General features: G+C 47.2%; 1 protein-coding gene across 1 annotated transcript in view; it reads left to right on the top strand.

The window, feature by feature from the left end:
* The first annotated feature begins 1,527 nt into the window (after positions 1-1,527).
* The window catches only part of hspa12b (heat shock protein family A (Hsp70) member 12B), a 42,081-nt gene continuing 16,846 nt past the window's right edge, over positions 1,528-26,762 (top strand). The window contains exons 1-10 of the mRNA XM_088639166.1: positions 1,528-1,938; positions 9,910-9,963; positions 11,448-11,545; positions 12,605-12,729; positions 13,004-13,190; positions 14,667-14,771; positions 17,142-17,258; positions 19,512-19,689; positions 23,528-23,614; positions 26,240-26,344. Of these exons, the coding sequence (XP_088495292.1) occupies positions 9,921-9,963; positions 11,448-11,545; positions 12,605-12,729; positions 13,004-13,190; positions 14,667-14,771; positions 17,142-17,258; positions 19,512-19,689; positions 23,528-23,614; positions 26,240-26,344 (1,045 nt within the window). The 5' untranslated portion in view covers positions 1,528-1,938; positions 9,910-9,920. The remainder of the gene's footprint in view (positions 1,939-9,909; positions 9,964-11,447; positions 11,546-12,604; positions 12,730-13,003; positions 13,191-14,666; positions 14,772-17,141; positions 17,259-19,511; positions 19,690-23,527; positions 23,615-26,239; positions 26,345-26,762) is intronic.

Genomic DNA, 26,762 nt, shown 5'->3' on the forward strand with positions numbered 1-26,762 from the left:
GGGATTGGTGTTGGTGAACCAGTAGGTGGCGCTTTTTCCTCTGGACCAGAAAGTCCAAACCCATGACCCAGGGGACTCAGTGCTGCAGAAGGTGTTGTCCTTTGGGTGAGGTGTGAAACCGAGGTTCTGACTACTTGGTCATTACAAATCCTAAGGCACTTTTCGAAAGAGCAGGGATATTTCATCGTCCTTGGTAAACACCACTCCAGGCTTGTGCAGTCTGGCCTCCCTGAAGTGCCTTGTAGGTCACCAGGTGCTGCAGTTACTCTCTCCTGCCCGATCTCCCGCGCAGTGGAGCTGCATCACCAGATGGCACAGCCCTTGAGTGGTGGAGGAAGTGTGTGTGCTATATTACAGCCAGCAGCCATATCACCCAGCAGCTCACAACTGGCAACCCACTGAAGCTAAGCGGGTGTGAGCCTGGTCAGTACCTGGATGGGAGACCTCCTGGGAAAAACTAAGGTTGCTGCTGGAAGAGGTGTTAGTGGGGCCAGCAGGGGGTGCTCACCCTGCGGTCTGTGTGGGTCCTAATGCCCCAGTATAGTGACGGGGACACTATACTGTAAACAGGCGCCGTCCTTCAGATGAGATGTAAAACCGAGGTCCTGACTCTCTGTGGTCATTAAAAATCCCAGGGCGTTTCTCGAAAAGAGTAGGAGTGTAACCCTGGTGTCCCGGCCAAATTTCCCATTGGCCCTTACCAATCATGGCCTCCTAATAATCCCCATCTATGAACTGGCTTCATCACTCTGCTCTCCTCCCCACTGATAGCTGGTGTGTGGTGAGCGCTCTGGTGCATTATGGGTGCCGTCACATCATCCAGGTGGGGCTGCACACTGGTGGTGGTGGAGGGGATCCCCATTACCTGTAAAGCACTTTGAGTGGAGTGTCCAGAAAAGCGCTATATAAGTGCTAGCAATTATTATTATTATTATATGTAAATCACCCATGGATTTCACCTTTAGGATGAAGAGGACTATATTAATGCGATCGATGCCTGGTTAGTGACGTCTGTCCGCTTCTCCTCTTCTCTTTGATAAGGATCGCACCCTGCTCAGTGGATGTCAATGTCTCACAAAACAGTCAGATTCATCCTCTTGTGGACCTGGGCACACCCTCCTTCAACACACACTGACTGTACCTGTGTCAGTGTCCCAAAGAAAAGCTCTCTCTGATTATTTTATTAGCGAGAGAAATTGTGCCAGTTTGCTGTGGCAAACTCAGTGTGGGGCGGAGTGGGCAACTGTTTTTTTAGACTGGAAAGCACTGAGCAACAACAACAGGAAACTGTTTAAAAGGGCCTTTCAAACGAGGTGAATGACGGTGAGAGGAAGACAGAGGAGAAAGAGGGAGTGGGAGACAGAAGGAGGGGGAAGTGAAAAATGAGGGAGACGTGGGGAAAGAGGAGCCCTCTGCTCAGACAAAGGCACCGGGACTGAATTCACTCTCTCCGCCCCCTCCCTCTCTCACACACCCACAACACAGTGCTCATGCAGTCCAAGCCGAGCCTCCCCCTCTCTCCCTCCCTCCCCTCGGTGCTAGAGCTGCCGCCCGGGCCCGGCGCTCTGTGTGCCCGAGTGTGTGCGTGCTGGGAGTCCCTCTCCATCTCTCTCTCACATTCCACTGCCTCCCTGGGAGTGTCTCCGCCGTCCTCACTGCCTCCGCCTGGCGCTGGATTGCACAAGGAGCAGAGAGGCAGGAAAGGAGGAGAAGTTGCCCACGTTTTTAATTCTTCCTCCTGTTTTGTGTCTAGACTCTGGCAAGCTTTCCAGAGTGGAGCGCAACATCTGCTGTGTTGCAGGGGAGCTGTTGTTCTTTTCTACACCAGGAAAGGAAGCTGAGCAGCATTTCAAAGGCATCTTCTTCTGTTCCTGAGTGGTGTGGACTTCACTTACAGCCCCTTCAGAGGACGAACGTGCGTTATTTGAAGAGCGACGTGTGAGTACAGAGCATTTTGTTGTAAAAGAATGTAAAGGAAGTCAGCGCTCAGGTGTTTGCAGTTGTGTGCTCTCCTGGTGTGAGGAGGCAGATGTCAAATCGCTCTTGAGCAGGAAGAGAGTATTTCTGAGTGCTCCAGTGCTCCAGGGGTTGATTGTTCAAACTTGGCAAACAATTCTTACATTATTACAGTCCTTCTAGCTGGCAAAGGACACAGGAAGATTTACGATAGCATTTGAATAATTGTATGTTTTCTGGGGTCAGAATTAAAAGGTTATTTTTATTATAATAAGTGTGTTTTCAAGTGTGCAAAGTGTTTCTCATAGTAGTGTATCTTCAGTGTCTCATCCTTACCAACAAACCCCGGTAGGTCAGCAACAGGGGGTTTCTATATGCCAATCACTGCCTGACTGCACACACATTCTTCTGACAACACTGCTTGAGTGAGAACAGTGAGAACAATAGACGGCTTGCACAAGCAAAACATATTCAACTTTGCTCCATCTTTTAAACTCAGGAATATCTCACACTCTCCACCTATGTCCTGCTCTGGTGGCCTCATTGTGTTTAGTTGGTGTTTCTGTGCAGTTCTAAATGGAAGAAGCGGTTGTCAGTTCTGCAAAGGTGTGCTGTGTACACATTGCCAAGGTATGCAAGAGAGATTGAGCTGAAACAACCTCTAGGCTAGAGATTGATGAGGTGCCTTTCTCTCTAGTGCGGGAGTGCTTAGCAATTTCTAAGCCTATAACTGTTAACATGGGTCCACAGAGAAGTTATTTTGGATAAAAATGGGTTCCCTATATCCCGTATATATTATGCAATATGTGAATGTGATGCTAGTTTTTACAGAAGGTAATGAGAAACGTGCGATGCTCTACAATATGGTTTTTGGAAACAGGTGTGCTGTCCCAGAGAATCACGCGCTACACTGAGCAACATGTCAGATCCACGCAAGACAAGAAGCACTATAATGACTGAGTTGTGGGAGAGTCTGGCTGTTCCTCAAAGTGCTGTTTAAGTCCAGGAGTGGAAGTCTATGTGCAACCAAGTACAGTAGGCAAAAAAAAACTAGGAACAGCGCCAGAATTGAGGACTTTCCCTGGAGTATTTCTTTGGAGTATCTTTGAGCTCTGCCTGGAGAATGACAGGACAGAGATTTTGTTTTCTAAAAATCCCACAATTTTGTGTTAACTACAACAGCAGCTGGCAGTGCCGTGCGGTGGGCTGCAGAGTGCACCGGAGAAGTGACTGACTGCATCGCGCTGGAGTTTGAGTTTACAGGGGACTGGGGGAAATGAAAATCAGACTGTGGACCTATACAGAGAAATATGTGGCCCGAGCGTGTTGCCCTGGGGGGCATTTCTATGTGTTTGTCTGCTGTTTTAATTCTAAACCTGGAACCTGGTTTTGGAGATACCGGTATATAATTTCCACAGATGTTACTTGGAATCTGATATAAGAAACCCTACCCCCAAACATCCAGTGTATATTAGTGGGCCCACATGCGTTCTCCAGGGTTTATTATTAACAGGTTCGGAGTTCTGAGATCAAGAAGCTCTCCTTTCAAATTCAGGCTCTGAAAGAGGACAAAGCTGTAGCATTGCTCGAGTAATGTTATGGAGTCTATGGAGGTCTGAAAAAAAAACTGTGTCTGAGCTGTAGAGATATTAGAGGGGCTGGCTTCAGACTTATTGACAGTGTCACTTTCATAGCCTCACCCTGCCTGGATGATGTCACCGCAGTCAGAGGAGGGGTGGAGGGAGAGTGGGACTGCTGCAATAGTAAAACCCTGTACAAATCTCTCCACAGCCTTGCTAGTGTTTTTAATAAACTCCCTCCACCCAGAAGGAGATTAGCAACACCAATCTGTATGGGGCAAATCTGGCTCTGAGCTTGTTACATGTTGAACGGACCAGGATATGATGTCATTGCCATGGGAGTCCCCCTGCAGTGGGAGGGCTGTCCCTTTGGCATAGTGGAATACTCCACTGTGTGGGGAGTGGTGCAGAGTGGCTCTAAAGTAAGAGGTAACCATGAGAGGTCATGATTGAGTCCTTATATACAGTATGCAAGGCTGTAGTTCTCACAAACATGCTGTTCCTTACCAACTGCTCCACATGTAAGATTTTTAGGAATCTTTTATTTTCCCTGTAAATTTCATTTTTGGAGATATGCTGTGCAGACAGATTACATCTTTGGGGTTTCCTAAAAAAGACTTCTGGTGGATAGTAGCTAAAGGTCTTTGCTCCAGATTCCTGCAATATTTTGCAGGACTTCTGCAGCTTTAGTTCTTTGCATGGACTTGTACATGACAAAGCTTTACATGGTAAGAAATGTTGTTGAACAAACTTTTCACAAACCTGCCATGAAATGTGATGCATGCTATCCAAGTATTTAAAATACTCAAAGGCCTTACAAAGTCGACCCAGAGGATTTATTCTGAAACAGGAACCAGAGGACACAAGAAACTATGTGGAAGTACTTTTAAAACCAAGAACAGGAGGCATGTCTTTGTGCAAGTGGTTGTGGGAGTCTGGAACAACAAAATGGGGTTGTTCTTTCATACAGTCCAGCTGATATAAGCAGTGGTCCATCAGAAGGAGCATGAATACTTTGCCAAAGCTAAAAGGATGATGAACCTACTGCCTGCCACTAAGACAGAGGTGAGACAGACGCACAGCCTGAGAAGCGAGCAGTGGTGGGCGGGACTTTATACACCTTGTGCTTCTGCCTCTGTGTGAATCCCCCAGTGCACAGGAACACTATGTGCACTCCAGAAGACAACGCACCTGTGTTCTAATGGTGTGATGCACTGAGGCAGAGATTACAGAATAGTAAGAATTAATCACCGTTATGTAGCGACTTTCCACCCAGAGGATCCCAAAGCACTTTCCCTATAGGACAGATTCCACTCGATCTGCTAATTAAGTGGCCAGATTTTTCAAGCCCAGCTTGGAATTCAACTAGGATGTCGCAGTAGAAAACTCCGATCCTTTGAAAAGTGTCATGAAATCTTTAATCACCGCAGCCCGGACTATTCCTGAACTCTCATGAGAGGGACAGCTCCTCCTACACTGGTTTGGAACTTCTGATCCCAGGGAAAAAAAGAGGGAAGAAATACATCATCTTGCTTTTCCCTGGAGATTTCCCATCCCAGTACTGACCAGATCAGGCTACAGGTGGTTGCACTGCTGTTGTATATGAGTCAAATACAGGACACATCTGTGCTGCACAACAGTTGTATTATCTCATTGTAAAGGAGGCTGATTTGAATGCGGCAGCACTGTACAGGTTAGTTCCACACTGAAACACAGAAGGAAGGAACGTCACTCGAGCCTTCAGGTGTGAGGCAGTCCTTGTCTGAGGGCTGCAGACTCTAGGATTGTGTTGGTGAGAAAGTAGTTTTCTGACTCCTCACACAAACACAGGATGGAATAGAGTCCCACTGGAAAATCTGATTGAGCTCACCATCATCAGGAAGCTTGGCCCATGTGCGATAAAGAGCTTTTCTGCATCCACAGCATGCAAGGCTCCTGCTGTGATGTTATCCTTTTGATTCAATGGAGTTGTCTCGGTGTGATGGACTGTAGTTCCCTGCTCTGAGCAATGTTTCTGGTTGGGGGGTGGCAGGTGCAGATGCATCCTCTTAGCAACAGGTGAGAGACTGGGACAGCAGGAAATCCCAGAGGAATAGTGTCAAGAGCAATAACTGGAGTGGAAAATAGAGAGCAGCATGCGTAACTCCAAGAATAATTACTCCGGGTGTCTTCCACTATAACTGCCCCAGCTTGTCATGCTAGAAAGGAATGATTTTATTATTAGCAGTAGTACTTGAAAAAGGCTGTCCCCTACAACTGAATAGTCACCCAAGAGAATGAGTGTTATAAGAGACAATGATTTAAACATACAGTACAGGTAAGTAATGGAAAAATGTAGCACATTGTCATATTGTTATGACTTTTAAAAAGATGTATCATGTGTGATTTTTGTATCTACAGGCCATTTGCTAAAAGAATGGCACAGTGAATACTGACATCTGGGTTTTTTGTACAGGAGAGAGACAAAGGTCTCACTCATAGCAAAAAAAATGTCTTTGTGTTGCCCCTGATGTGTGGTGCCACCAGATTCCCAAGAATTGTGAATATTTTTCCATGTTCCAGTCATTCGGATTCCCCAGTGGTGCTGCGTCTATATGGAGCTGACTATTGGAGGCATAACTGTCCGGTTCCTGGTCTGTTCATGTAGACTCCGGAGGACTGGTGTCCTACTGCAAGCCTGGGAGATAGTCTGCTGCTTACTGTTCACCTTAGCCTTTCCTGGAGAATGACAGGAGCACAGCTTTCGCATGTTCGGATGTGTGACTTCACTCTGAATCAAGCCTGCCAGCCCTGGGAGGGAGTTTGCAGGTCACTAAGTGGGCATGAGAAATGTGGAATCCAGCAGCACTGACTACACAGCTCTGTGCTTGGATATGGTTATAATAGGGAGGGAAACAGCTAAAGCCTGGATATTCTGACAGGGACATGGTGTAAAGTACTTGTTGGAGTAGATCCAACAGAATTTTCTCATCACGCAGTCACCTATTTCTTGGAGTCACCTAATAATAATAATAATAATAATTATAATAATAATAATAATAATAATAATAATAATAATAATAATAATAATAATAATAATAATTAAACTTATATAGTGCTTTTCTGGACAGTCCACTCAAAGCGCTTTGTAGGTAATGGGGACTCCCCTCCACCACCACCAATGTGCAGCCCCACCTGGATGATGCGACGGCAGCCATAGTGTGCCAGTACGCTCACCACACATCAGATATCAGTGGGGAGGAGAGCAGAGTAATGAAGCCAATTCATAGAGGGGGATTATTAGGAGGCCATGATTGGTAAGGGCCAATGGGAAATTTGGCCAGGATGCCGGGGTTACACCCCTACTCTTTTCGAGAAACGGCCTGGGATTTTTAATGACCACAGAGAGTCAGGACCTCGGTTTTACGTCTCATCCGAAGGACGGATATATTGTATATAGATTTCCTCTGGGAAATAGGGGGATAAATTCATCATCACAGTATACCAATGCATAGTTCAGATCTTGATTCTCTCGGACGTTGCTTACCATTCCTAACTGAGGGAAAGGGACTCAACCACCCACCTCTGGGAATCGAGACTTCCCATCTTCTCCTGAATTCCTGAGACTCACAATTCCCACCAGGATACTTTCAAAAAGCCCCTCATGTTCTGTTTCATGTTCCGCCACACTGCGCTTCTCCCACACTCTCTACCAGACAGCATCGGTTCCCTGCTGTTGCTGCCATGAAGAAAACATGCAGAGAGAAGATAGCTCAGAAAAGTTATTGTGTGTTTCAAGACATTCTGCCACCTGCAGCGCGGGCAGGGGTCTCTATTTTTTACAGACAAGTGTTTCAAAATGTGGCAAACTAAAAAGTGAATGTAAGCAAAGAATTTGACAAAAAGGGGAAGAGGGCCTTGCAGTTGATTTCCTGTTTCTTTGCTGCTGAGTGAGTCACACATTTCCTAAGTGTTTGCTGCTGTGCAAAGGTCTCAGACATCTTAGAAACAGTCAGGAGGTACAGGATTACAAGATGTGGTGTGTGTGTGTTGAGTATCAACAGTCACTCACAGCCTTCACTAATGCTTCATACAGTTGTAACAGCTGTGACTGTATGTAACACAGCGCAGTTTGGGGAAAGACACCAACCTTGTCATTCAGCACCTTTCATTCGCATAGATCAGAATCTGTAGAAAATCAGATCACAGTAACTGAAGGTGAACTGCACACGAGCAACAGAGGAGAAGTGTTATACTGAAGGACGGCTTTTTGTGCTATAAACACAGATTGGGATTAAGTGTTGTCATGAAACAGGATGTCTATAGTTTAAGGAGAAGATTACCTCAGAAATTGTACAACAAAAAAACAGTAAGCAGTTTACTCCATATGATCAATTATGATCAATTAAGAACCCTTATACATTGTTTTAGTCTATGATCCAGATTATGTCCTTTACTGTCATGTAAACAGGCCAGAGGACTCTGAATTCACAGTGCTTCCACAGTCACAGATAAGACCAGGAAGTAATTTGCAGGGGTGATAGCACGGGGCTGTCTGTTAGTTAAGATAAGTCTGGGAATCATGCTTAACCCCGGCCCTGCCTGGCGCTGGAGGGGTGAATGCTGAGCCACACCGTGATTCTCAGTTTCAGCTGAGAGTCCTGCCCTGCATCCCTGGCTAGCAATCTCCCTAGAAGTCTCATTTGGGCTTAGATAGATAGATACTTTATTGATCCAGTGAGGGAAATTGCAGAACAAACTGCAAAGAAACCATTGATGAAATAATAATGTTGCTGTTACTGCTATCAATTATCATTGATTATCTGCAATTAGTTAAGTGATGTAATTAGGTATGCCTTTGCTGGTGTAGCGCTGATGTCATCGCCCTCCCTGCGTTTAGCAGGGACCTCAGCCACCTGGGTTTGAGAGCACTGCCCACCTGGACAGCAGATCATGTGATCAAAGAAAACGCAAGCAGAGAGAGCAAGTCTCCTAACACTTGTTCAGGCCTTTGTCATCAAGGTTGTGGAAGATTTTGTTTCCTGATGTTCTAGTAACATTTTTCAGCTTTGCAATGACTTGTGTCCCCTTTATGTTATTCAGGTGTGGCCAAACGTTTGTGTTACTTTGCCATTCTAAATAGCTTACTATTCTCAATACGAAATTACATTGTTACAGCTATGGGGGGTGGCTGTGGAGGGGCAGCTCTCGGGAGCTTCAGACTGAGGTGTTTGCTGGGCTGTAGGGGTTCTGACGCACATCAATCGAAGAAATTGTCCGGTTTAATTAAGTTTTGGGTAAATACTTTCAACAGCCCAGGACACATGGAGAAAGAAATAGGAGTCCCGCCAAGTGGACCTTGTTAAGATCAACGCAAAGACCAGATCTGAGTTCTGTATCTGAACCTTGTGAAGAGAGCTTGCCATTCTGCTGTTTAGGACATTTCCTTTATAGAGAATCCCTTGGTTAAAGATGGTCTCTCCTGGCTTTTTCATAATAGGAAGATTGGTTTCCCTTTCACTTTGTAGCTACCGGATTTATAGGAAGAGAGATTTAGCTCTGGGTTTGAATTTTGTTCTTCTTTAGGGTACAGGTTGATCTCTCTTGTAGGCCTGTTAGGCGGGATATAGGATTTTTGAATATTGGGTAGTAGTCTAGGTTTTTCTGGATGGTCAGGAAACAGGCCTCTGTGAGGCCTTGTTTGTAAATAGGATAGCTTGTTTCCATTTCCTGCGTTGTGTGTTGTTTCACACTGACCCTTATTGTTATTGTCATTGTTAGTAATTCTGTTTGTTTCTCCGGGTCTGCCCGACTGCTCTCAGATTCTCACGCTTAATGACTCTGGAGAACGGGCTGTCAGTAGTTGCCTCTGTGATGTTTTGGATAACCCCTCCCCTTCCACAGGACAGCTACAGCACCGGCTCTTGTGAAGGGCACTCCATCCCATTCACCCTGAGTTTTCCCCATTCTCTGTTCTTCTCCGGGAGTTTGGGTTTTGTGACGAATAATAGACACAGACAGCAACGTTTCTGTAATAGAAGAAAGATGAGCTTCCTTCAAATGCATGAACTTTAAAGATGATTGAATTGTGTGGTGTTAACAGCTTGCTAGCATCCTATTTTCCACAAACCTGAAGTTGTAACCTTCTCTCTCACGCTAAGAAGTGTTGTAAGACGCTCTTGTTGATAAGCAACACCTGATAAAAATGAAAACACACACTGACTGATTTATGCTGAGACAAGATGAAGTCCTTGTGAATGAGGTGATGCACTGCACCAATCCAGCTCAGAGAAAGCAAACCCAGAGCTTCCAGTTGGCTCACACACCTCTCTAAGTGGCACATCTGGTGCAAGTGAACCAGAAACATGACATTCTGCTGTGCTTGGTTTTTCAGGCAGATGCCCCATGGCAGCTCTCCTGCAGCCCAATATGAGCAGCCTACAGAAAGGTAGGGATGGACACCACACACAGCCTGTGGGAAACAGGAGCACAAACAAGCAGCCCATGTCAATATGTGATTATGCCAAATCTATCACTCCCTAGGGAGTGCATGCTTTTAAAGAAAACATTCCAGTCATGCCAACAGCAAGTGCTAGAGTACTAGAAGGTCATGTGCCCTGAGAGTGGGGTGTGTCAGCGTCAGTGTGAAGAGGTGGGAGTGTGTCAGTGTGAAGAGTTGGGAGTGTGTCAGTGTGAAGGGTTGGGAGTGGAGTGTGTCAGTGTGAAGAGTTGGGAGTGTGTCAGTGTGAAGGGTTGGGAGTGGAGTGTGTCAGTGTGAAGAGTTGGGAGTGTGTCAGTGTGAAGAGTTGGGAGTGGAGTGTGTCAGTGTGTCAGTGTGAAGAGTTGGGAGTGCGTCAGTGTGAAGGGTTGGGAGTGGAGTGTGTCAGTGTGAAGAGTTGGGAGTGTGTCAGTGTGAAGGGTTGGGAGTGGAGTGTGTCAGTGTGAAGAGTTGGGAGTGTGTCAGTGTGAAGGGTTGGGAGTGGAGTGTGTCAGTGTGAAGAGTTGGGAGTGTGTCAGTGTGAAGAGTTGGGAGTGGAGTGTGTCAGTGTGTCAGTGTGAAGAGTTGGGAGTGCGTCAGTGTGAAGAGGTGGGAGTGTGTCAGTGTGACGAGTTGGGAGTGTGTCAGTGTGAAGAGGTGGGAGTGGAGTGTGTCAGTGTGAAGAGTTGGGAGTGTGTCAGTGTGAAGGGTTGGGAGTGGAGTGTGTCAGTGTGAAGAGTTGGGAGTGTGTCAGTGTGAAGAGTTGGGAGTGGAGTGTGTCAGTGTGAAGAGTGGAGAGTGGTGTGTATTTCTTACCCTCATGATGGATGCCAAGGTGCTTGTCCAGGTGTGCACTGCCCAGCAGGAATCTCAGATGCACTCAGCTGATCGTGCAGCTCAGGCTGCAGTGTGGGAGAGCACCCTTCCTGGCTGATCCACCCTTATCTAGCTCAGTCAACACTTTCCTCAGCTTAGTCAGTTTAACCCCTTTGTTGGCTTTAAAATAGCAACTGGACTTTTTGAGCTGGAGTTATTGACACCTGACCTATATCCGCTGGGGTCTGTAGTGAGATCAATAATCTCTCCTAATACAAGAGTTGCTTGGAATTGTTACCATACTGTCTATACTGTACTCCTGTGCAGGCACATTGACACTGGAAACCTAAGAACATATTGAACAGAGTAAAGAATATTTCAGCATCCACATTCATTTTCGTAGTGCATATTTTTTTTAATTGAAGTTTTGTACAACTGTTAAGTGATTCATTAGAAATGTGCGTATGTCTCAGAAACAGCATTCAGATCAGCACCTTGTGCAAGACAACAGATGTAAATATTTACGTCCAGGTAGTTATGTCAAAAAAGTGTAAAATCTCTTACCCCCCAAAATTGACCAAACAGAACTGACTATGATGATGTTCTGCAAACTGGGCTGGTGTCGTCTTGTGTTTCAGGTGCTGGAGGAGAGCGACTGGTGACCCCATCACCCCCCTGCTCCCCCTCCCTTGGAGACAGCTGCAGCATCGCGCCCCTCACCCCCTCCCCTTCTCCGGTAAGACCAGCCGAGTGTGCTTTTCCTGGGGGACCCCAGGGGATTTGTCTTGGGACCCCAGGACTGGAGAGACAAAATGGCCCATTACAGAGTGGCAACAATTGTAGATGAATAATAATAATAAAAGTGACATTAATTCATGATAAAAATGATGTACTTGTCCAGGTTTACAGGCCGGTCCCAACAGTTAAATGTTTCCAATGTGTAATGCTGTCACAAGAGAAGGCGCTGCAGAAGAGAGTCCTGATTCCTCCAGGACCTCACAGCCTCACAGAATCATTTTTCACTAAACACCTAGACCCTGCTAGAGTAGGAAACCCTTGAAACACCCAAGATCAGAAACATGAATACGTAGTTCCCCAAGGAATGTATCATGTGTCTACCGTGTCCTGGGTCCTGTCTGCTTCGGGCTGTTTCAGAAGTGTGCCGGTGATACTGCACTGACTACAGTCTAAACAACATGGGGCTGTATATATTTGCAAATCAGCACAAATCAAAACTGGTTGGGTGGACATCTTTCAGATGGGGTTTAAAAAGCTCGTGCTCTGCTAATGAATACCAGACTCAGATGCTTATGGAACCTGGTTGTTGTTTAATTGTAGATTCAGATCTCAGTTCTCTCAGAGAGTCTAAGACCTGTGGAAGAAACTGCTTCAGAAATGTGCTCTCTTGGCTGATGATGTTTAGAGCAGGATGTTAAAAAAGCACTGAAGCAACACCCAGCCCGAACACTGATGAAGGCCTGTTCCTTGAAGTATGAGCAGGACTATGCTCCTGGGCAGGTTAAGTCAAATAAAGAGCTCAACTCATAGACCAAACCATCACCTGCAAAATGGGACATTAGCTTTCCTTGCAAACCTACTGTGTTTCCCTTAGGCAGACAGAGCCTTCCTGCAGCCTTCAAGCAGAACAGGCCATGATAGACACTCTCTGGTTTAAATCTCAAGTTCCCATATGGCTCATCACCCTTCTCACGAGTTCTGCACCCACCCACCCGCTTCTCGTATCTCTCCTTCTCCTCTCTTGTTTCACACCGCCTCTCTCGCTCCCCGTCTGCAGAGGACAGTCCTGCGGCCCAGATGCGTTCGGCCTTTCTCTGTCGTGGTGGCCATCGATTTCGGCACCACCTCCAGTGGCTACGCCTTCAGCTTCACCCACGACCCTGAGGCCATCCACATGATGAGGTGAGCATCACTTCCAGCACGCTCCATAGTGCTCATTCTAACACTGCCGGGCTGTGTGCTCCTCATCCTCACCCTGCTGGCCTGGAGAGGCACAGATTTCCAAATCTGTGGGGGGAGGTCAGCATTTTGTCTTAGGCTTTTGTGGGGGCTGTACACAAAACACTTGTTGCACTGGGACAGTCCAACACTCTGCAGTCCTGCCCGATGAGCTGTCTTGCAGACACTGAGATAGGTTCAGCTCTCAAGGCTCCCTCTGTGCCTCGGCTCTCACCAGGCGCTGGGAGGGCGGTGACCCTGGCGTGGCCAATCAGAAGAGCCCGACCTGCCTGCTGCTGACCCCTGAGCAGCGCTTCCACAGCTTCGGCTTCGCAGCGCGGGATAGCTACCATGACCTGGACCCCGAGGAGGCCCAGCACTGGCTGTACTTCGACAAGTTCAAGATGAAGATCCACAGCACCACGGTGAGGGGCTCTCACAAGGCTTAATGTGCCAGGGCTGGGAAATATCAACATCAGAGTCTAAGGAGTATTGCAATCAAAAGCATGAGTTGCATTTTTAGTACCTCACACTATCCATTGCATTGAGAAATCATCTGTTGCTTACAAGCTGAGATGAAAACATGGTGATGTGTCATCTCCTTCCACATAAACAGAGCAAGCCATCTACAGATCTCCGTGCAGAGAGAACAAAAAAGGAAACAAAATGCATTCGGAAATCCTACATTACAGACTCAGAACTGTTTTTCTATTAACTAAATTCATAATAGGGTCAGATTTAACTTTAGAAATGCTCAGGAATTGGGAGCCAAGAGACAGTTCCTTCTATTCTTCCATCAACAAATATCAGAAACTACAATAATTTTGCAGCAACAGTAAACCTCTCATTATGCTACTATACATCCTGTCTGGAAAGAATCTTCTTGTTGAAAGCATTCAAACCTTTTCTCCCACAGCCTGTTGTGGAAAAGTCTTGAGGACGTTCTTGTGTGTAGACCTGGCTCAGATCTTAGAGGAAGGGGGGAGCTGGCCTTGTAGAGTGAAGTGTGTTTATGCTGCTGTGAAGGGGCCGCAGACATGCTGGAGAGCAGGCCCGGTACAGAGCCTGTGGCAGATGTTTCCTGTAGCCGACCACTGATCCAACTGGGCCTGCAGAGCCCGAGCAAGAGGCAGTGAGAGAGGTCAGCCTTATCACAGGCAGGCTTCCAAAGCTTTGTTCAGGCATTTTGAAAACTCATTCAGACCTCTTGGATTTCTCAAACCCCCAAGAGAACCATCATGCAATCTGACAGTGTGTACAGGGAGAGGAGTAGCTACACTCTGACAGTGTGTACAGGAACAGGAGTAGCTACAATCTGACAGTGTGTACAGGGACAGGAGTAGCTACAGGCTGACAGTGTGTAGAGGGAGAGGAGTAGCTACAATCTGACAGTGTGTACAGGGAGAGGAGTACAGTAGCTACAGGCTGACGGTGTGTACAGGGAGAGGAGTAGCTACAGGCTGACAGTGTGTACAGGGAGAGGAGTAGCTACAGGCTGACAGTGTGTACAGTAACAGGAGTAGCTACAGGCTGACAGTGTGTACAGGGATAGGAGTAGCTACAGGCTGACAGTGTGTACAGGGATAGGAGTAGCTACAATCTGACAGTGTGTACAGGGAGAGGAGTAGCTACAGGCTGACAGTGTGTACAGTAACAGGAGTAGCTACAGGCTGACAGTGTGTACTGGGAGAGGAGTAGCTACAGGCTGACGGTGTGTACTGGGAGAGGAGTAGCTACAGGCTGACGGTGTGTAAAGGGACAGGAGTAGCTACAGGCTGACAGTGTGTACAGGGAGAGGAGTAGCTACAGGCTGACCGTGTGTACAGGGACAGGAGTAGCTACAGGCTGACAGTGTGTACAGGGATAGGAGTGCCTACAGGCTGACGGTGTGCTCTGTGCAGGACCTGACTCTGGAGACAGAGCTGGAGGCAGTGAACGGACGGAAGATGAGAGCCATCGAGGTGTTTGCCCACGCACTGCGATTCTTCAGGGAACACGCACTCAAGGTGAATTCACATGCGCACCGGTGATTTTTCAGCACATTTACAAATCAGACCCAGTTGCGGCCAATGGCCAATGAAAACAGAGATTACTATTAGAGAAACAGTTTGTGCAGCAAGCTCACTTTCCAGACATGTGAGGCTCCCTCTGATGACACTTTGTGCAAAAACATCTTCTACCTCTTAGTTTTCCCTGTGGGTGAAAGTGTCACGTGAAAGCGTTTTTCTTACTGAATACGTCACATGTCTGTGTTGAAGTGAAGTGGATGAGTAAGACTTGAATAAAAACAGTTCTACTTCAATTCAAATAACCTTGAGCACTTGACATTTTTATGACTTGACCCCAGTATTCACTTATCCTAAGGAACAATACCACTCAAACACTTTATGGATGATTTATTACATTATGTCAGTGCTCAAAGAGGTATCGATGTAAAACATCTGTGTTAGCATTTTCATTGTGCAAAAGTGTGTCTGCTTCTCTGTTTTTCAAGTTTCTGTTCATCATCTCTTAATTATAATAAACTCAATAACCTGTACCGAGTCACCTTACTCAAACCCATATTGGCATCAGCTGTTTACTGAGAGCAGAGAGCACAGTGATCAGAGCCGGGTGTCTGGCCAGATAGTAGTCAGAATCAGGCAGCGAGGTACTTTGGCTGATTACACAGGAGACAGATTAATGTCCCTTTTAATGAGCTGAAGTTGTACAGCTGCTTAGGTGGTGTCATAGCAATAACCTGGACTTGAACATAAAGAAAACGAAAGAGCTAATAGTGGACTTTCGGAGACACAGGCCACACACTCACAGCCCACTCAGTATTGATGGAACGGAAGTGGAAACAGTCACCAGCTTTAGGTTTTTGGGAATTCACATCTCTCAAGATCTAACCTGGACTGTGAACACTGACTCTATCATGAAGAAGGCTCAGCAGCGCCTTTATTTCTTGAGGTGCCTCAAGCGATGGGGGATGCCAATACATGTGTTGGTGAACTTCTACCGCTGCACTATCGAGAGCGTCCTCACCAACGGGATCACCGTGTGGTATGGCAACACCTCTTCGCGAGAAAGAAAGGCACTGCAGAGAATGGTCAATATTGCCCAGAAGATCATCGGCTGCGGTCTCACCGAGATTAAACAGCTCTATGAGGACCGCTGCCGTGGTAGAATTCTGGCCATCACAGAGGACAGTCACCACCCAGGGCATGAGCTCTTCACCCCACTGCCCTCAGGCAAGAGATATAAGAGCATACGGACACTTACCACTAGATTCTTCAATAGCTTCTATCCACAAGCAGTGAGACTGGCGAACACATTTAGCCATCCCCCTCGGACCACACCTACACCATCACCATCTACCTCATTGTAATTTATTAATTGTACGTCTCCAGTCATTGTTTACACGTCTGTATTGTTTACATTCAAACTGTCTACATGTTTACTTGCACATTGTCTATTGTTTGTTTGTACATTGTCTTGATGCACTGTTTGCACTTTGTCTTGTTTTTTACACTTGTTTTACAATCGAGAGACTTTCTGTGAGTAAGAATTCCATTGTACCAGTACCGGTTACATATGGCAATAAAGTTCAAGTTCAAGTTCAAGTTCAAGCTTCAAGTACCTGTGCAAATTGTGCTGATTAAGGAGGATATTTGAATATACTTCTGTTAAGTGTGGCCTTCACATGCTTTGGAAATAACCTGTATGGCAAAGCCTCTCTACCCATCCTGTCTGTCTCTCCTTCACTCTCTCTCGCCCACTTGTTCCCTTTCCCAGTCTGTTATCCATCCCCCTTCTTCACTGCTGGGCGTCCTACCCAGCTGTATGTCTGGTGTCCTACCCTTCCCCTGTGTCTACTCGCTGTCCCTCAGGAGACAGCTTAACCACCAGTACAAGAGTACAGGGGAGGACCCCCTGTGTGGGACAGAATTTGCGGCTCAGCTTTGGCACTGGGCTCTTCGCTCACAGCCTTTGTCTTGCTAGTTCCAGCACCGCAGTCCCCCTCTTCCCTGCTGGCGTCCTACACGGTGCTTGGATGTTCCCCATTCCCCTCCTCCACTCAATGTTCTCCAGCCAGGGCTGCAGCTGTCTCACTGAGTTTCCCGGTTTGCAGGCTTACTGAAGAAATGAGAAATGGTCTTCAGCCCTTTGGCTTTGCGAATTGCTTCCCACGACCCTTCCAGAATCCTCATCTGCATTTGGTGATCTGTCTGCTGCTTTTGCAAAACGATGCAGAAGCAAAGCAGTGCTGAAACCAGCTCCTCATTCAGAAGTGAGATTGCAGCAACCCCTTCGCCCCTGTTTGAAACCGTTCAGCGTGCCCAGAACCGTGGGTGTTATTCCTGTCCCCCTGACATGTGTGCTGTGTGAATCAGGAGGTGAAGGACCAGTCCTCGGCAGTGCTGGAGGGAGGAGACGTGAGGTGGGTCATCACAGTGCCGGCTGTATGGAGACAACCTGCCAAGCAGTTCATGAGAGAGGCAGCCTACCTGGTAAGAGGAGAGCCCTTTACAGTTTATTCTAGCACAGGTGTTTTCTGCCCCCAGCTCCTTGTGATGCAGCATTTTAGCTGCTGCACCTAAGTAAATATTTTAAGATCTGTCCGAGCCAATACCATGCAGAGGGATGTACTGGAAGGTTTGTAGCTGGAAAGCTTGGTTCCCCTCCTGCAACCACCTACTGTACGTGTTGAGAGAACTGGGGTGTGGAAATTATTTTTACTGAGCTATTTTGTGGTATTTGTCTGATCTTCTGTTACCTTGTAAGTAAGAGCCACAAAATTAAAGCAGCAGGATGAATTATCCCTTATAAAACCTGCCCGATTTTACGTAGGTTTTGTGAAGGGAGTCTCAGATTGCAAGTACTTTACAAGTTAATGACCCAAATGCTCAAACAAGCAAAAAGTTTGCTTATTAAATTTACATATTAAAATATCGATCTTCTTTAATAACGAAGAGCAATTTGAACTCATAAAAGCATAAAATTGCACTGGAGAAATTGCACAGACTTAGAAAACCTGAAAAGGTTCAGTTCAGATCTTTTAAGCAAAAGGTGCTGAATGCTCCCCCACCACACCTGATATCTGACACACAATAATAATACACTATAATAATAAACAATTGTGCTAGTGGTCTCTTGGTGAACATCTCATTCCTTGACCTGTCTTTTCACTGGCTACAGTGCTTGTTTAAATCATAAGTTTCCCTTTGAGTCTTGAATACAGGTGCACCTCACATGTCCAAAGCCAGACTGAAGCTACTGTATAAGTGTTATTCTGAAGACGCACGGTTCTGCCCTCTTTTCCTGAGCTTTCCAGCCCCATTGGCGTCCTTGCGATGCCCTGAATGATGCCTTCCTGCTGGCTGGGCGGCTCCAGCAGCCGAGGAGGTGCTGTAACAATACGCCTGCTGTGTGGCTGTAGAGTCCTGGAGGGGGGCAGCACAGAAGTGTGGGAACGCTGCTGGATGAGCGGATTTGGCAAAAACCAGTATGGGACATTTCTACAGGCCGTGACTGTGTCTGAATGTGGTCTGAAGCCCGTGGCTGGCTCTTCTGGCGTCGCTGAAGCGTGTGTCTGGGACCAGCGCACAGTGCAGAGCTTGCTTTGTGCCAGGTTGCACTCCACAAGCCTGTCCCTCCCTCCTCCACGCTAGCCCAGACCAGGCCTGCCAGGCAGGAAGATGGACGGGCCGTCCGGCGACCGTGCCTCTGGGCGGGATTTCCTCCCGGCTGGTGTCAAGGCGCTGAACAATGTGAGGGTGCGTAGCGAGATCGGCACACAAACAGAGGAAACCGCTCCTGCCAGACTGCAGGAGAGGAAAACACGGCCCCCGCCCTGCAGCGCCCTGCTCACACTGGGCTCCACCACGCTGCACTCCGGCAGCTCTCTTCCTTTCTGCTCCATTCATTTTCTTTAAAAAAGAAATGTTACAAACTTCCTCTATTAGGGCGAATATTATTTAAAAAATGGAACTGGACAGTTTCCCACAGTTCCTTGTATATGTTTTGGCCATCTGCAGGACAGTCTACATACATAAGGCCCTGCATAGTGCACCAAGCCAAGCCGCTGCAAGCAGATCCTGCTCAAGGTGTTCTGTGACTGCTGTGGTACCTCTAAGCCCAGGCTGTTTGTTTTAGTAAGGCAGTGCTCCTTAGGCCCTTCCCTGTTTTGTCTTTTTTCCAAAGTGCTAAGTGGGATGAAGTTTGCTTCACCACACCCAGGGCTCTGTGCTGAGCAGCTGAGCAGAGGGCCCGTCATGGCCAGGTGGAGATCACTTCAGGCCATTTCCAGTGCCTGAGCCCCCCCTGTGTCCACCAGTGGGAGGAAAGTGACCGGAGCACATTCGCCACCAGTCTGCTTTCCTCTTGAGGAGGTCAGACTGCTGATGCCCCGTTGTTTTACTGTGGCTTTTAACCAATCGATCCCGAAAGAAGTGAGGAGAACTGTGGAAGTTCGGTTAAACCGAGGGTGGTGAGAGTGTGGAACAAGCTTCCCAGCCACGTTGTTAAAGCTGACACCTTGGATTCCTTCATGAAACAGCAGGATGAGATCCTGGGATCAATGAACTGCTTGCTACCGGATAGCCTCCTCTCGTTTGTAACCTCTCTTACTTTCTTAGGTTTCCACAGCAAGGTTCAGGAGTCCTTTCCAGATCTGAGATCTGGCACTTTTGTGCTTGACATCGGAGGTCCCTGTGTGTGTTTGCACATGGGTGTGGTGTGTGACCTGGTGCTTGTCTTCACAGGCTGGCCTGGTCTCCCCAGAGGCCCCAGAGCAGCTCCTCATTGCGCTCGAACCTGAGGCCGCCTCTATATACTGCAGGAAGCTCCGTCTCCATCAGGTCATTGACCTGAGCAGCCGACCAATGGCCAACGGCTTGGAGCCCGATGGGTCTCGCCTATTTGATTCCAGCTTCAGACAGGGTAAGACTGTGAACACAGTCCTGCGAGCAGCTCCACTCTGCATATACACCCATTAAACAACAGGCTTTTTACCACACAGACTCACACCCTAACGTACAAGAGGACTCAGGAGATCCACTGTTTCCAGAGCAGAGCCAGCACCCCTCTTCTGAGGCGCGATCCACCTAGTGTTTAACATGACTTCAGGAGGAAATCAAGGCAGAGGCAGTGGCTAGTCCATGTTTAAAACATTCATTCCAACTCTGGTTTAAATCACTTGGCTAATTTAATTGTTTACTTTATTGACTGCGGAAGAAAAGTAGCTCCCACGAGTTTTCAGCGTCTGCAACTGCGCGGCCTGGCAGGTCACCCCGGGGCAGAAATAGCAAGTGATTCAAAGACACCCAAGAGCGCAGAGCTCTTCCCATGAGCTGGGGTGACAGGGGCCGCAGCGCGGTGTAAGCACTCCTCTGATGTCACAACGCATCATCATGACCCCCGAGAGCTCGCTGCCAAGCACATTGTCCACAGCTGCCACAGTGACACAGGGCTTTAGTCCAGGTGGGTGCTGCTGGAGCAGAGTTCTCCAGGGGTTTTTGGTGTCATCAGGTCTCCTCAGAGATGCTCAGCTGTGGCTGTGAAGTCATTTTACTGCGCATCTCTTATACTGTATCAGCTGCACAGGAATGAGTGCTGCAGCACTGCTGGAGCAGACGGCCACTGTGCTTCACCCAGCCGGGTCGAGTGAGGATGATGTGGGTTCCCTCCAGGGGGTGAAAAGTGTTACAAACATAAAATAAGTATTTCAGTGCAACCAGACAAATGTCTCTTGCCCTGAGGTGTTTCTCCTCAGCTCTCTCAACCTGTTGCCGGTACAACGCGTCTGAATACTGAACAATTTACAAGTTCTTTTCCACCAGCTGATAAAGTTGTAGCTGTGACTCCTGTAAGAAAATGTGAGCATTTAAAGGATTTAATTATGATTTCTCCATTGCCCTGATGTATGAGAGCGGACAACACAAACATTTCAATCAGATGCATTCGTCTCCTAGTTTTATTAAATTCAGTGAAATGCTAAACTCTCAAGAGAAAAGAAAATCTAAACCTTTCTGTTCTAGTTGGAAAGTAACTGAAAAATACTTTCATCACAATTAGGGAGAGTGGTTTCTTCAAGCAAGCTGAAGGGGGTGTGCAGACTGGGGTCGGATTGTTCTCACAAGGAAATTAAAACTGTCGTAAAGCTAACAGGTCCCATATGTTCTGTGTTTTAGAACCGGCTTGGCTAGTTCATCACTGATGTTAAACATCTAGAGCAGGCAGTCGAGTGGGTGTCCCCAGAAGATGGATTGCTTCTATTTTCAGTTATAATGGTTTATTTGATCCCTGGTTTCTCATTGTTTCATCCCACATTTAAATGTGAAATTGAATTTCTTTGCAGTTGTGTAATTATTTCATATGCTGAGCGTTTAACACATTCTCTCCCGAAAGAAGCACCTAGAGCCTGACAAACAGAACCACAGAAGTGCACTGATGTTGCACATTTTAAATGACTTCCCTCAGCCCCAAGAATAAGCATATTCGATTCAATTTCACAAGCTTTATTGGCATGACCGATGACTTACAGTGTTGCCAAAGAGTATATAATTAACTCAACACCTACAGATGTTACAGATATGGAATGCTTCATGCATTTGTGTGAAAGAGCTGTGTGCAACACTAATTTATATCCCACAATACCCTTGCAATGGACCCCCACACTCTGTTCAGAGCCTGTTTAGCTTACAATAAGGATTCTCAACCACAACTGCACAGACCATGGAAAATTATACAAAAATAAATATTTGAGCAGGAAATTCCATCTATTTTCAGGCTGGTTTTCCTGGATACAGTGGTGGTCTGTGTTGGAGTGGTGAGACAGAGCTGTGTGGATCTGGGCAACCACTGAAATAGCAGAGGAGAGCAGAGGATGGCACTGCCCCTTTGAGAGGGTCACAGTTAAACTCGGCTCCACCACCACAAGAACCCAGACTGATGGCATCATAGTCGGTCTTGGTTTCCAAAGGGCTCTAGTACCACTTCACTAGTGGACTTTGACAACATTTTGCAAATCATTTTCAGAAGATTTACAAATATGCAAATGAGTCTCCAAATATCTTTCAAAGGACAAAGTCACGGCCAGCGTTTTTCTACATTTGTGTTAGTACTCTGTATTTGCATTTGTGTGGGGATTATAGCCGATCTCACAAAGACACAATGGACCGAGTGCGTTTTCAATGTCTTCCATATCTGTGGGATGTATTGCTATATCTTATTACAATCTTTTCATGGGGCATACTAAACATCATCTCTTCAAAAATCTGTCTCCTGAAGAAAGTCTTAGTATGTGACACTCAGCTTTTTATTCACAGACAGGTTTTTAGTCTTGATCAGAGATTATCTGATCCAAGTATTAGAAATTCTCAAAGACACTAACTATGTCATCCAAGAGGATTTATTCAGGATGAACAGTAAAACACTTTTTCACATGAAGGGTTTCAGGAGCATGAAATAAGCTACCAAGTCTTATAGTCAAAGATGATAGCCTGCCTTCCTTAGGGCTAGGTTGGATGAGATCCTAAGATCAATTAGTTACTAACTACCAAACAGGCTAGATGGGCCTCTCATTTGTACCTGTCTTATGTTCTCTCTCTACGCGGCCCTGAGAATGTTTGTTAGGTTCAGTGTAAGGCTGTGCCTTTCTCAAGATCACCAGCAAAGTCCTACTGTATCTCATATTTTAAATCAATCCCCAATTGCTAAAAACTTTCTTTGTTGAGGTTTTCTGACTGTCAAGGTCACTGTCTTTGTTAACAGCAGGTCCTTGTTATTATTATTCCAGTGTAGCTGGAGTTGTTGCTAAATTTAGAGCACCTTAACCTTTCTCATCAATGTGCCCACATGTGCGCGAATGACCTCTGGGCTCTTGTCAGTCAAGCATGTGAACTGCAGTGATTTCTCTGTAACAACCTTCTCTTTTAAAAAACGAATTAGTAACGTAAATTACTTCCAGATGCCCCGCCGAATACATATATGTTTTCTGTAAGGCCTTATTGTCTTAGATATATGGGACTGGAATGTCCATTACTTGGTTGTTATCACTCTTTTAATTCGGTCAACATGTCTACATTTATAAACACTTTGGGAATGGAATTCGAATTATATCATCTGACAGTCAGAGTGGCATGTTCCAAGGACTGTTTTCTTTGGCTAAAGGTCGCACTTGTGCTCTGGTGTAAAACGGTGGAATTGTGTCTGGTAATTTCACCACAAGACTTGTTATGAGATCAAATGGAAACTCCAAGGCTTTTACACTCAGTAACCCAGCTTCTAATTTAAAGCAATACTTCCAGTTACTACTATAAGATAGTTATGATTTCATGAACAAACAGTCATGATTTAACAATGGAGCAAGTAAAGGTTAGTTCCTGGTTAAAAGTAACACAACACTTTTGCTGTTATGCTTTCTTCAGAAAAACTCAGTTTCTCGTTCTTCTTTCTACCTTGATGGTCTTGACGTGTTCCTTTGCAGACCATGCACAGCGGCACAGCGGCACAGCTCCCCACCCAGACATCTCAATTGATCTTGCAGTCCTGATTAGAACATTAAAGAAACCTTAACTCCTTTGGTCTAACCCTGCCTTCCACCTCCCCTGAAATCTCTCAGGAGAAGCTGTTTTCCAGGTGTGTGATGTACAGGCTGTAGAGGTGTGCTGTTACTATCACAGCTCTGGAGGCTCGAGGAGAGTGTTTCAACTGGGAGGATTGAGGAGGTGTGTGCGGTGTGAGCGTGCAGTAATGGCGCCCCCTTGTGTCTCCTCAGCACGTGAGCAGCTCCGCAGGGCCAGACACAGCCGCACCTTCGTGGTGGAGAGCGGGACGGGGGAGCTGTGGGCGGAGATGCAGACAGGTAGGCCACGCCCCCTCCTTCCAGTGCCCAAGGGCTGGCTGTTATCGAGAACCGCGCTCTCAGTGTGTTGTTTAATCGCCTTGCTTTAAAGGCCAGCAATCCTCCCAGGTCTTAAGCTTGCAAGCCTATTAAAAGACACATAAAAATAACTGGACCTCAACTCTTGAGCCCTGAAACTGGGTCCCTCTGGTCTATGTCTAAACTAGATGACCTGGATTCCCTGCAGCACATTTACACGGTGACGTTACAAATACCGAGCTCACAGCAGACAGCAAACAGCAGCATTACCCCCCTGTGTCCTGACCTATACTGTACGTAAAGCACTCTGTGATCCTGTGGGATGAAAAGTGCTGCATAAAATTAAGGAATGGTTAGAATATGTATTACACAAAATCCTTTTGAAGGAAAAACGTTTGCAAACTCCAGAAGATGCGAGTGTCTTCACCCTGCAGGCGGGCTGTGTGGGGCTGGGGTGAGGGGGCTCGTCGGAGGACCCCGATGTGGACACCTCTGCTTCCAGCTCCAGATGTTTCCTGCTCCCACTGAGTCCTCCCAGCCCCCCTCCCCCCGGCTCAGAAAGAAAACAGTCACATCCTGCCTGCAGGCTTTTGTGTAGCTCTGAGACCAGCCCACAATCAGAGTGGAAGCCAGCCTTCACACTGTGATGCCTAGAGACCGAGGAGGGTTGTGGAGCAGCCTGCTATTGTCACCCTTTAAATAATACCCCACATTCAACATGTATTTCCCACATCTCAAACCACCACCCCTCAGCAAAATGCAGTTTGAAAATGTCTAAGAATAAAAATCGAATGAAATGTGATGCACATCTACCATGTACCATATCATACGGTCTGTTTCTAACCATTACTGACCAGTCTGTTGGAGGTTCGTGTGTCGCCTGACAGATGATCCTGTAGTGCAGTCCCAATTACAGTTTCCAAAACCAAACACGTAATAAAGCTTAAACCAACTGGTCTATAAACAGTTTCTACAGCAGAGTGTAAAACTGTGTGCACTGCCAATGGTCCAGACTTGTTCACAGCTTCTGTGTTCTTGTGCTGGAGTGTAAGAATGAATACAGCAGCTGTCCGGGAGGCCGTCAGTGTGACGGAAATGCGTGGAGTGTTTCTAAGCTGCTGTGCAGGCTGTGAGTGTCCCTGAGGGCTGGGCAGGGGGCTTTGAAGATACAGTGACAGCAGGAGCAGGAGCTGCAATGGTGGACCAGTAGGGATTTGCATGAATTGCAGCACAAAAAGCAACTTTATGATAAGGAGGCATAGCAATTTTGTACAACACTAAAATGTCTCCAGAACTCTTAAATCTTTTTTTGAGGGGGGTTTACAAACTTCTCAATATGAGGAGATGCAGGTGGAGTTGTATTTTGGGAACGATTGGCAAGAGTGCGATGTCATGACTTAGCAGGCTGCTCAGGTTGGGTTGAAGGTTGTGTTTGACTCTTATTACGAGTCGGTTTCACAGTCACACAAGAACGTCCAGACATTACGTTCTTTCTTTTGCGAAACACACAGTTCGCCAGTGTTAGGAATCCCTGGTGGGAAGATACAAGGATCCTGTGCAGACGCAGGCACGGGTAATAGATGAGGCAGGCGAACAATCCAAAACGAGAGGCAAGGTCGTAGTCAAAAGGCGAAAGGCAAATCGGAATCCAGGAAGATCTCCGGTAGCAAACAGTCCGAGGCGAGAGGCGAGGTGCAAAGTCGAAAAGGCAGAAGGGGAATCCAAAATCCAGAATAAACGAGGTACAGGGGAAAACCGCCAGGTAGAGCTCTCAAGGAGCAGCGGGGAACAGGTGAAGATGGTATAAATAGCACTGCGCACCGCACGGTGAGTGTGCGCAGGTGGTTTAACTCGTGCGGCGGCGTTTGTTAATAATCACCTGCTGCTGGGGCTGATTAGCTCGCTTACGAGTTGGTCTTGACTGCCTGGTGGTCGTGACAGCCAGCTCGTGCTGCAGATGTGTTTCCCCCTTGTTTCAGGCTCACAGAAGGGGCGGGTCTGGGGGCCTCAGGGTTTGCTGGTGGATAGGTGCTCTCAGCAGCGCTGCCCCCATGTGGCGCTGGGCAGTCCGGTTGTGTTGGGAAGCAGGGACCAGGGGGTCCCGCCAGCCTCAGGCTCCCGGCCACACTGTCCTGTCAGCCTGACAGAACATGCAAAGACAAGGATCTCCTCTCTTGCTCTGACGTGCCGTCCGGATCCCCACTCACCCCCGTCGGCCATGAGCGGCTGCTCTGCAGTGTCAGGGGCTCCATGCTTCATAGCCAGCGGCTGGTGGGTGAGGGCTGTCAGTCTACTGGCTGTATCATGAGCACTGATGCCAACTCGGGTGCACTGCTGATAGGCAGGAATCCATTCACTCCCATCGGTCAACATCCCAACCCTTTTAGGTCCTTGAAAAATTAAACAAACTACTGAGTTGGACAATAGTGTGATATGCAGCAGAAAATCAGAGGCTGTTGCCTTTTAATAGGAATTGTTTCTCCTGGCTTGTGAAGTCAGACGGGCAAAGCGGACCAGTGGCAGGGTGTCACGCAGTGCTGACAGGTCCTGCCCAGAGTCGCACAGGTGCGGGGAACTGAGCGGGTGTGCTGTGCGTGTCTGTGCAAGGTGACCGCTACATCGTGGCGGACTGCGGGGGAGGCACCGTGGACCTGACCGTGCATCAGATCGAGCAGCCGCAGGGCACGCTGAAGGAGCTCTACAAGGCGTCAGGTGAGATCGCGCAGCCAGCTCTGCCCACAGTCTCCGCTGACTGCCAGACTGAGCTCGCCGGCTGTTAAACAGAAGTTCACTGCACTGCACTAATTCTGCATGAATACCTTACACTTTCACTCTGATTGTTTTCTATACTATCACTATGTTACCTGTATGTAACTATATTACCACTAAACCTTTAACTTTTCCAGCACTTCCTGCATCTATGGCATTGCTCATGTCTGGCTGAATAAGGTGTCTGCTGTTTTCTGCCAACAACAATGATATCTTCAGTTAGCCTCCACTCATCTAGCTGTTGCTACTTCTGCCGCAATGTAAAGACAGCAGGAGGTGCAAGCTGGCTGCACAGGTAGGGATGGGCCCTTACTCAGCCACCACATCGGCTGGGGTCATCCAGAAGACCCGCGACAAGATG

Source organism: Lepisosteus platostomus, chromosome 1 (assembly GCF_059453375.1).
Source record: "Lepisosteus platostomus isolate fLepPlt1 chromosome 1, fLepPlt1.hap1, whole genome shotgun sequence".
Classification (NCBI taxonomy): Eukaryota; Metazoa; Chordata; class Actinopteri; order Semionotiformes; family Lepisosteidae; genus Lepisosteus; species Lepisosteus platostomus.